Below are 10,930 nucleotides of genomic sequence, written 5' to 3' on the forward strand. Positions count from 1 at the left end.
CAAGTCATAGAGGAGGCACTCATACTCATGCACCTATATGTTTGAAGTTTAGTATTACACAAATCAAAACGGCTTACTTTGGCGATTGCTGCTCAACCCTGACACACACACACACACACACACACACACACACACACACACACACACACACACACACACACACACATACACACACACTGTAGAGTCTTCCATCTCTGTTTTCGCAGTATCAAATGGCGAGCGCTGAATCCATTTGTCAAACAAACTGCTGGCGTACGTTGGCGCTCAGGCCTGCAGATCACTCATTTATCTGAACACACACTAGTCCATTAGTCCCAGATCTGCTTTCACCTCTTCTTTTTCTCTCTCTCTCTCTCTCTCTCTCTCTTTCTTTCTCTCTCTCTCTCTGTCTGTTCATCTCTCTCTCTCTACCCTCGTCTCCTGTTTCCCTCCTCTTTGTCCGGCTTGTCCTTTCTTGTTGTCCTCGTCGCCATCCGTCTTGCTCTGTCATCACACGTTTGCGCCGCTCCACTCCTCTGTTTTTGTAATGATGGAGGGATTGACCCTAGCTGGAGGTCAGAGTTCACCTGGTCCCGCCACACCTCGTTCATGCATCCACTCGCTCGCCGTTTAACACTGCAGAGTAAAACAGACTTAAGCTCCACTTGTGCCGCTTGTCCTCGTCTTCATTTCAAAGCGAGGGTTCAGTTTTTGTTTGCTGTCCTCAGTGTTTCTGAACCCTGCACTCTTTGGGGAACAAAACATGCAGCAGGTTCATGAAAATCCTGCAGGTTCTAAGTGGAAGCCAACTGACTGTAAGGACAAGTCATCAGCTTCGCAGAGCCGGCGTATAGAGAGCGGTTTATTTGAACACTGCTGCGTTTTGTCCTTTTACTTCAGTTTATTTTTCCAGTTGAGAAAGAAGGGATGCTTTAAAAAAAAAAAAAAAAAAAAAGCTTGAAAATGGGATTTCCAGTTCTCTAACAGGAGAACAGTGGTGCAGTTTGTTCAGAGCGAGAATTGAATTCCAACAGACGCCAGGAAACAACGCTAAAATATGATAGATTCGAAGGACGAAGGACGAAGGACGTGGATCCACTTCCTTCTCTTCGGAAACCCAAACAATAACACAACAAAGCCTGGACCGATGCTCATTCCCTGCTGTTTAACAATGTATTCTTAAAGGAACAATCCACCTTATCATTAATAGAATTGTTTTCAGTGAGAATATTTAGGGTATTAAACCTGCAGTCTAGAGAGGTTTTTTGTTTGTGTATGTGTTTGAGCTGTGTCTTGAGTTTTGTTGCAAAGCTAGACACGCTACTTTGGTGTTACACCTGCTCATGCCTCCAACAATGTGTGACAAGTAACGTGTTCAGTGATTCACCATCAAAGCAATGATTTCTCAGAGCACTACAGGTCGACAGTAGAGAGGTGGGTTCTGCTGCAGCTTTCTGTGGATGTTTTAAAAACTCATCTCTTTTCTCTACGTTTATTCCTGGCGTCCACACGACCCCGGAGTTTTCAAGTCCCTCAAACAGAGAATTTTGGAAACTCTTCCTGGACCTGTTTTAGTTTATAAAACTCAGGTTGTGTTGTTGTAGTCTGGACGGACAGAAAACTGAGACCTTTGGAAACGATGATGCACACGCCCGCCTCGCCTCCTTCCAGTCACGATTGCTAAACAGCTTCGAATGTAACATGGATAGTGACCAAAGATGACACCACCAATTTGTTTAATCACTTGAAATATAATCACAGCCGAATATGAAGAGTGCACGGCTCGTGAGTGCCAAAGTAATTGTTCATTAATTGTAATCAGGGTAAAAGTTTGACATAATCTTGATATTGATTTGAAGTCATATTGTCCAGCTAAAGCTTTTTAGATCGACTGCAGTACTCACTTTCCAGATCCAGTAAATTAACTTTGTGTGTACAATATTATCAATACTGATAAAAAATGAAAACTATTAAATATAATCTACGATGTGATGAAATTGAGTTATCTTTAAAGGAAAAATCCACCTGAGCATGAAAAATAATTCATTCTTTCTCCCAAATACTTTAACTTTAACTTCTAATTCCAAAGCGTAAAAACAGAAATAACTTAGTGGAGTTGGAGGTGTGAGGCCTTTATGTAACAGCCGTGTTGAATCTTGGTCTCCAGTGAAAACACAAGCTCTAAAAGCAACATGTTGTGATGAAGTTGTTCGGGGTGAATTGGGGCTCATCTAAATGAGAGTAAATCAGCCTCCTGACAGAGCGGACTGTGACGGTGACGGTAATGAAGGAGCTGTGGAGCTGATGCTCATAAAACTGTTTACACAGGTTGTGCAGTCGACACCGGGAGAAACTGCTCTCAGTCATACAGCCGAGACCCTCAGAGAACCAAAAGATGATTCATGATTTGGGCTGTATTGCCAATATAGGACTTTTTATTTTGTTTGTAATATTTTAATAATAAATGCCTTATTCCTGTGATAAATGGGAACATGTGTGTTTTTTTAAGTAATGAATTTTCTGGCCTCAGGAGGGAATGTGCTCAAAACTTCTCACACTTCATTTTCGAGGCTGAACATCAACATCGTCGACCCAGAACATTTTACTGAGCTGCTTCTTCATGTGTCTCAACTTTTCCAACATGGCGACTGAACTGTGTTTTACTATGTTTTATCTTGTATTGTAATTTTTTAAATTCAAATGTAATATTTTTAGAGATACCATGCAACAGCATCAGACACAAGAAAACAGAAAACGGTGATGCTTTCACTGTAAACAGAAAGATGTGAAACCCTCTATGCCATGCTGTTGTCACCTGACTATACAGTGTGATTATTCAGAAAGATATTGACTGACTCCTCCCTCCTGCAGGTGATGGCGCTGGCGGAAGCGGCGGAGGAGAACCGGGCTCTGCTGGAGGAGGCGTTCGTCCGTCTGCGGAGCGCCACACACCTGCTGGTGCTGCTGCTGTCGCTGTGGCAGGGCCTGACCCCCGACCAGACCGCCATCCTGGAGGCCACGCTGCTGCCGCTGCTGCACGACACGCCACAGCTGGTACACACACACACACACACACACAGGAGGCCATTAAGATGTCAGTGTCTGTCCATCCATCTGCAGCCCACTCAGTAAACACAGCCCCAGCTTAAACACACACTCTGAAAACTTTTAAAATACATTAAGTACTTCTGGTCCCAGAGGAATTTATACACACACACACACACACACACGTTTCAATCACACACTCACTCTCTGCCACTCAACACTCACCTGTCAGCTCTGCGCTAACAGTGAATTCTGTGGTACCTGTTTATGATTTAAGCATTAAACCTGTGTGTGTGTGTGTGTGTGTGTGTGTGTGTGTGTGTGTGTGTGTGTGTGTGTGTGTGTGTGTGTGTTACTAAACAGCCGTGTTGACAGAGCTCTTCCATTTGCTGCGATCAGATCATGAAAGATTTCTCACCCCATAGAGACTCTTATGTGTACCTGTGTGTGTGTGTGTGTGTGTGTGTGTGTGTGTGTGTGTTAGTTTTTCCATAGCTCTGATCAATCCCCTGAACCTCTCATTACCACCAAGTCTATTTCCAGCCTCCTCTGACAGCCCCACATCACACACACTCATACACACAATCATCTGTGTCTTCATCCGTACATAAAACATGTTTAACAGTACACACACACACACACACACACAGACACACACACAGACAGAAATAGGCTGAGAGGGTCAGTTGATGAGCCTTGGGGGACTCTGTACAAAAGTGTGAGTGTGTGTTATTGTACGTGGGATTAATGGCATTAAGTGAATTAGCAGTAATCAGGGTCACGCTCACGACATTAAGACAAACAGGTGGAGCGATGAGCTATTTTCAGACAACACGACACACTCTCCAACACAGTGCTATGACTACACACTGAAAGAGATGGTGACGCAGGTTTTAGCTACTTTTTTAATTAGAGAATAATTCTGGTTTTTGTAGTTTTGCAGCAGCTGAAATCAGCAGGTAATAAAAAGTCATGTTCTCGACACTGGTGTTTCTGCAGAATGTCAGTTATGGAGCTAGAAAGTGGATAGGTGAGGTGCTACTTTGACCTTTGACCTTTTCTGTGACCAGGCAGGTGAGGTTACTCCAGGTGAGTGCAAGTCAGTCTCTCTGTGAGTTTCCTTTCAGTGGGATAAATGCCAGGAATGTCACGGACAAGAATAAAGCCACAGAAGAAGACAAGAGGGATGAAGAGCAGGATTAAAGGAGGATGGAGAAGACTCAAAGGGAGGAGTAGGAGCAGGAGGAGGACTTAGATGCTTCATCCAAAGTCCAACTCTTATTTAATTTATCCATTCGTCCTGCACTGTATCCATCACTCCTACTGCTCATATTTAGTGGTTTATTGAGCAAATGATCGATCGATTCAATCCTCCACAATTGGATTCATTGAGTTTGCATCAAAGTATTTTAGTATTCATCATCATCATGATCACGACTCTCAGCACAGAGTCTCTGTCTTATTGGAAAGTTCACTGGCTTTTCCAGACAGATCCCGCTGTCAGGATAAAAAATTTTAGAATTTTTTGCATTGCATTGGTCAAATGGTAAGATCCTAACCTAGTAAATGTCACATTATAAGGTAGTTAGTAAATTAGTTAGTTGATTAGTTAGTAGTGTAGTTCTTGCTTTCCATAAATTTGACAAAAAATGATACATTTCTGTTTCATTAATACACTAACCTGCTGAAAATGATCTCTACTTTCCTTGCAAACTTTATATTTACATATTTAATCCCAAAAAATGAAGACATGAAATAAAAACAGAATTCAAAGACTTCAAGACAAGATAAGAAATTTAGTTTTACTCCACAAAAGTCAACATCTGTCTCAGAACCACTGTATTGCTTCCTTAGCCCTGAGTGTACGATACTGAAAAATGAAATTACACACTGTCGCTTGTAAATCAAAATATAATTTAAGGATTTTTGCCTTTTAAACTAAGAACATGCACCTTTTTTTTTTTGTCCTGATAAGTGTTTGCAGGTTCCTGTGCAGCTGCTCCATGACCTCCAGTCAGAGAGACAAATAAAACAAAACTCAAAGCTAATCTCGTCTGGATTATAGCAGCTACACTGTTTAAAGAGACTGTTGCTTTCAAACTGCAACTGTAAAACATAGAAGTCATAAAAGAAGGCACAAATGTAAAACAGGTAAAGAAAAATCTGATTCAGTAATATTCACCATTTTTAGACCCTATTTTTATATTCCAGGAAACACAGACACACATCTGTGCTCAATAAAGCAGAGAAAAATTAAAATATGTAACAGAAAACCAAATGACCTAAGGCCTGTATGTCATCTGTCACATTAGCTTAGATTATGTGATTATCCAGCTGAGGTACAAAGTGCACAGAACTATAAAAATGCCAAAAATGCACGGCTGCCAATCAGAAAACAAGGTCAGGATTTCGACAGCAGACGTCTACACTCGGATTCCTTTATCTGAAGGAAAATAGAGGGAAATGTTTAGAGTAAGAGGGAAAAAGGAGGAAGAGGAGGAGGAGAAGGAGAAGGTCTTCCTGTCTGCACTAAAAGAGGTGGATAGAGGGAAGAGGGAGGAAGAGGAGGAGGAGGAGGAGCACCAGAGGAAATGCATCTGTGTGGTGTCTAACGAAACGTCTCATTTAGCTGCAACCAAGCAGAACACCACCTCCTCCCTCTACTGCATTCCTCCCGCTTCTCTCTTTCTCCCTCCCTCTTCATCTTCCTCTTCTTCCACTTCCTCAATCCTTTTCATTTTTTTTTCTACCTCCTCCTGCTTTGTCCTCCTCCACCTCCTCACACTTCCTCCTCATCCTCAGCTCTCCATCATTCATCTCGTCTGTCTCTGTTCTATAGTCCTCTTACCTCATTCCTCACCCTCTCACTCTTTTCTCCTCTTCCTCACTTTTCCTCCTCGTGCATCACGTTTCCCTCCATCTTATCTTCATCATTTATCCCCGTTTCTTATATTAAGTTTCTGTTTTCGTGCTTCTCTCCATCTCCCTCAGATTTGTTTCTCTCTCTCTCCCTTCTCTGTTAACCGTCCATCCTTCTCTCTTCGTCTCACCCTAACTGACCCTATTTATATCTCTTCCTCTTCCTGCATGCTTTCCCTTTCCCCATCTCTTTTCTTTCTCTTCCTCACTTCCCCTTTCATCACCTCCCTTTTTTTTTTTCTCCGTCTCTCTGGCTTCCTGACTCTTATTTTTACCCCCTCTGTCTCTTTTTCATCTCCTTCCCTTCCTCCTCTTTTCCCCTCCCTCTCCCACTCTTTCTGGACCACCCTCCCTTGTTCCTTGTTCCTCTCTCTCCGTCTTTTGTCTCTTTTTCCATCTGTCAGTCAGCTCTTGAACAGAGTTGCTGACGCTGTCTGTCTGCCTGCTATTCCTGCAATGACCCCCACGTTCTCCCGCCCTCTGTTTACTTTACCAGAATCCATCATGCAGCCGAACAGCGCTGCCTCGCTCTGGCTTCCTGAACTCTTAACCAAAAATTTCTATATAGTAACTGGAAATGTTTCTTTAGGCTTGTACTGCTGCAGAGCTATTTACAGCGCTGTAAAGGGCATTTTTAGAAAGCGTTCTTTGCAGCACCGAGTCGAGCGGTTCTATGAGCCTCACGGTGATGTAAAGAAGCATTGAAGAGCGGATGAAATGTTTTCAATCAGCAAAGTTAAGTTCTTTTTCAGAGCCACATAGAGTCATTATTGTATTTCACCAGGCGTCATGTAGTTCCTGTGAGCGGTACCTCAACCAAATAACTTCACAAAAACTTTCTCCCTCATTCAATTGATTGCGGTCAATGCACAATGCCATATACGGCAAGGCTCTGTAGTGTCCAATCAAATAAATTGTAAATGGACTACACTGCTGTTTTCTAGTTGTATCGATCACTCAAAGCGCTTTACAATACTCATACATACATCACACCTTTACACACACTTACACTGATGGAACAGCCATCAGGGGCAATTTGGGGTTCAGTATCTTGCCCATTTACACTTCGTTATGTATTTTAACCCAAACCTGACCTTAACCACGTGTTTATTATTGTTACCATGACAACAAAGGTTTGGTACGCTCGCCACCGGTACACTCGTTTTGGTTGCATTCGAGGGTAAGGACAAGCAAGTTTAGGTTGGAGGACTCGTTGTTCCGGTGCAGCTGGACTTCCTGGATCGTATGAAGTCTCACCGGTACCAACGGACTCCCATGTAATATTGAATGATTTTATTTTGAATTAATCTCACTCCAATGCACTTAAAGTCTTCCTACATGCTGTCCATCCAAATCACAGGTTCCCTTTTACCATATTAGCTTGTGATTTTTAGCATTTACAGTAATTGCTCATATTTAAAGTTAATAACACAGTGTAACAGCTGCAAGCTGAACTCTACCAAATCCAGTCTTTCAGATATGTTTTTTTTTAAGAAAAAGGAATCATTGATTTGATCGAGGGAAGTGATTGTGTGGATGAATTTTTTTTCCCCTGGAGACTGACTGTACGACATTGTTCTCACAGAGCCGTAACTCCGGCTTCTCAAATGACTTTTCCAGCCATGATGAGGATGTCAGGACCGAGGGATTTTCTGTCTGAACGTTTACTCGTCTCTTTGGGAGTCCTCCAAGGTTGTGTGCCGGGCCCGGGAATATTTTCTCCACGGCCGTCCAGTACTGTTGCAATCACATCTGGGATTTCCCCCTTGTCGGACCTAATATTCTTGATGCAGTCGGTAGAAGGACAAGAGACTTACAAAACTTAATAAAAGAAAATCATCAAAACCATCTGCAGCATAGATGTCCTCATCAAAGTATCAGCAGTGAAACAGTGAAGCCACTCAGGTAGATCAGTTACAGACACGGTTGTAGCCACCGGTACACTTTTATGTGTTAACAACTGGATTGAGGGTCTGATCCAGATCATCATCTTTCAGAGTAAGTAGCTTAGTGGAGCACAGGGACAGTGTGTGAGGGTGCCAGGCTTTTACCATGCCTTCCTCCACTTCCCCTCAGCACTTGTTAGTATCCTCCGTCACACAAGTGGTCTCTTGCAGAGGGAGAGGGTGGGGTCTGAGGGGAGCTGACTCCACATGTACTATTCAATCATGCATAGTGAAGCAGTCACTGTATATTACGTTTACATCATCTCATGTAAAAATTAGGAGACAATGTAAAAAACACAATGTAAAATAAGGTTTGTTTTATATCAACTAATGCTGGTTTTCACTACCATGCAATGCCTGCTGGGTAATAATGCATTGCAGTCTAACATCACTGTCCCTCGCCTCTTGGAGGGTCGAACTCACAGAAGTCTACTGGAGTTTTTCAGAGTACTGCAACATCACTTAACATCGCAATGGGAATTCCCTAAAGGGGAAGTGATCAAAGCTTTTTTTAAACCACAGATGGTGGAACAGCACGACTCACCTTTATCCATTTACTGTAAAAAATATTTATATATTATATATATATATTATATATATATATTAATATATATATTTATTATATAATATTTTATATTGTCCCAGTGACAATAACAGTGTCATTTTACCAACCTCAGCGAAGCCTGAAAGGGCCCTTAAACTCTTTTCAAAAAATGTCTTCAGTTTATACGAGCTGAAAGAAAATGACCCCGGTGCTGATTTTTCATACCAACAAATGATAATAATAAGAGCAAATGATAAAACATTCATGTAAATCGATTCAAATAGATGAGCTAAAAAATAAATAAATCAAAAAGTGTTTTAAAGCTTTACTAATAAATATATTTTAATAATAAGAGGAAAAAAGTGACTAAATGTAATTTTAAAAGACTAACCCACAAAGAAAATATCACCCAACTATCACTAGTTCCTGGCATTAATATCTTCCATCCTATTGTTTTAATAAATAAATACATAATGAATAAAATCTATTTTGCCAATCAATGCTGAACATTAACTTGGAGACACTATTTCACTTAAAGTAGAAATGAATGTGCATTAACCTGAGGTGTTCAGTCTTTACAGATGTTCACCAGCACAAACTGCTTCAGGCGTCACAGATCAGAGAATAATATACTGCAAACCCAGGAAACAAACGTCTCTCCCCTGTTTTTTCTGCATTAGTGGGAACTTTGTCTTAATTTACCGCTCTGGCCTCGGTCCAAACCCCGCTGCACTTTTCTGTGCTTCCTCTCTTCGCGTTCAGGAGGATGAATGTCTGCAGTTGAGGTCTAAAGACGTTTAATTTTCCTCCGCAGCGTGTGGAACGTGTGTGTGTGTGTGTGTGTGTGTGTGTGTGTGTGTGTAGCGCGCCAAGTCTCCACAGAAACCTGCAGTTATGTCGTTCCAAGCATTTGATAACCTGGTGAGGTATTGTGGTAAGAATAGGTCACCCACCTCCCGTCTCGTCTCCCCCCCTCCTCCTCTCCCTCCTGCTCCTCCTCTCTCATTTTCTCTCCTTCCAGACTCTTTTTTTTCCCCTTCCTCCTCTGTCTTCTCTTTCCTCCGTTCTTATCTCTGCTCGCCCATCATCTTTCCACTCGTCTTTTTTTTTCTGTCTCTAATATCTGCCTTCCTCTCTGTCATCATCTCATCTCCTTGACCTTCCACAACCCTCTCTCTCTCCGTCTCTCTCCTTCTCTCTCCCTCTCTCTCCTTCTCTCCCTCTCTCTCTCCCTCTCTCCTTCTCTCTCCCTCTCTCTCTCTCTGTTTCTCTCTGTCTCTGTCGCTCTGTCATCATCATTACAGGGTTGATTACCTGTCATTATGGCTCATTAGGGGCCTATCAGCATGGCGGCATGCAGGGGGAGGAGGGGTGAGGCAGGTGGGGGGCTTGGGAAAAGGGGAGGGTGGGAGGGTACCTGTCAACGCACCGAAACACACACACACACACACAAAGACACACACACACACACACACACACACATACGTATGCACATCACCTCCCTCCCTTGGACTCACCCATCCAGGGTCACCCGTTGAGAGCGCTGTCTAGATTTAGGGGTTTTATAGGACAAGATAGGTGTGTGTATGTGTGTGTGTGCGTGTGTGCGTGAGGTCAGAGATGCCCAGACGAGATATCTTGGCCAGAGACGACAGAAAGAGAGAGAGAGTGGCAAGAGACATGGATCTCATCTCCTCACTGCTTTTTATTACCTGTGTGTGTGTTTTTGTGTGTGTGTGTGTGTGTGTGTGTGTGTGTGTGTGTTCCTGCCTTTTAATTGTATGTCTCTAATTTAATTAAATGTCAAGCAATGATTGTTCATTAAATCTGCCTCTTCATCCTCCCTTTCCTGTTCTTCCTCCTACTCCTTCGCTCCTTTACTTCTCTCCCTTTGCACTCTATCTCTTGTCTTTCGATCAGTTTCCTTCAACTTCTCCCTCTTCTCCTCCTTTTACTGTTTTTCTCCTTCCTTTCTTCCCTCTTCTCTGCGCTCACCATCTTTTCTCCATCTGCTCTTACCACTGTTCTCATCAGTTCTTCCTCCTCCTTCCTTCTTTTCCCAAACTTCTCTATCTCCTGTCCGTGTCCTTCTATCCCCTTCCTTCTTTTTCTTTCCTGCTCTTTTGTTTTTCTCTTCCCTGTGACCGACTCTCCCTCATCTCTCTTCCCTCTACAACAACAACAACAACACACTTGCATCCTCACTCCTCACCTTCCTCCTGTCTCCTCAGGGCTGGGAGGAGAGCTGCGACGCTGCCGTCTCCCACCTCCTGCGGAGCTGCCTGTCGCGGAGCCCCAAGGACCAGGCCACATCTCTGGCCCAGGCGGGAGGCCCTGTGCTCACCCTCCCCCGTGACACCGACCGCCTCAAGAAGCACATCACCCTGATGTGCGATCGCATCGGCAAGGGAGGTCGTCTCACCCTGGCGTCCGAGGCCAACGTCCAGGTCCCCGCCCAGGTCCAGAACCTGGCTGCTCCCGGTGAGTCGGGGGGAGG

The 10,930-nt window shown here is 43.3% G+C and overlaps 1 protein-coding gene across 2 annotated transcripts in view; it reads left to right on the top strand.

The window, feature by feature from the left end:
* bbs9 (Bardet-Biedl syndrome 9) overlaps window positions 1-10,930 on the top strand; it is a 161,595-nt gene that overhangs the window by 84,822 nt on the left and 65,843 nt on the right. For both annotated transcript variants that reach the window (XM_023425470.2, XM_087179093.1), the window contains 2 exons: window positions 2,851-3,033; window positions 10,665-10,914. In XM_023425470.2, coding sequence (XP_023281238.1) covers window positions 2,851-3,033; window positions 10,665-10,914 — 433 coding nt within the window. The remainder of the gene's footprint in view (window positions 1-2,850; window positions 3,034-10,664; window positions 10,915-10,930) is intronic.

Source organism: Seriola lalandi, unplaced genomic scaffold, assembly GCF_002814215.2.
Source record: "Seriola lalandi dorsalis isolate HSWRI2012SDOR001 ecotype SW California unplaced genomic scaffold, Sedor1 jcf7180002054782, whole genome shotgun sequence".
NCBI classification, from domain to species: Eukaryota; Metazoa; Chordata; class Actinopteri; order Carangiformes; family Carangidae; genus Seriola; species Seriola lalandi.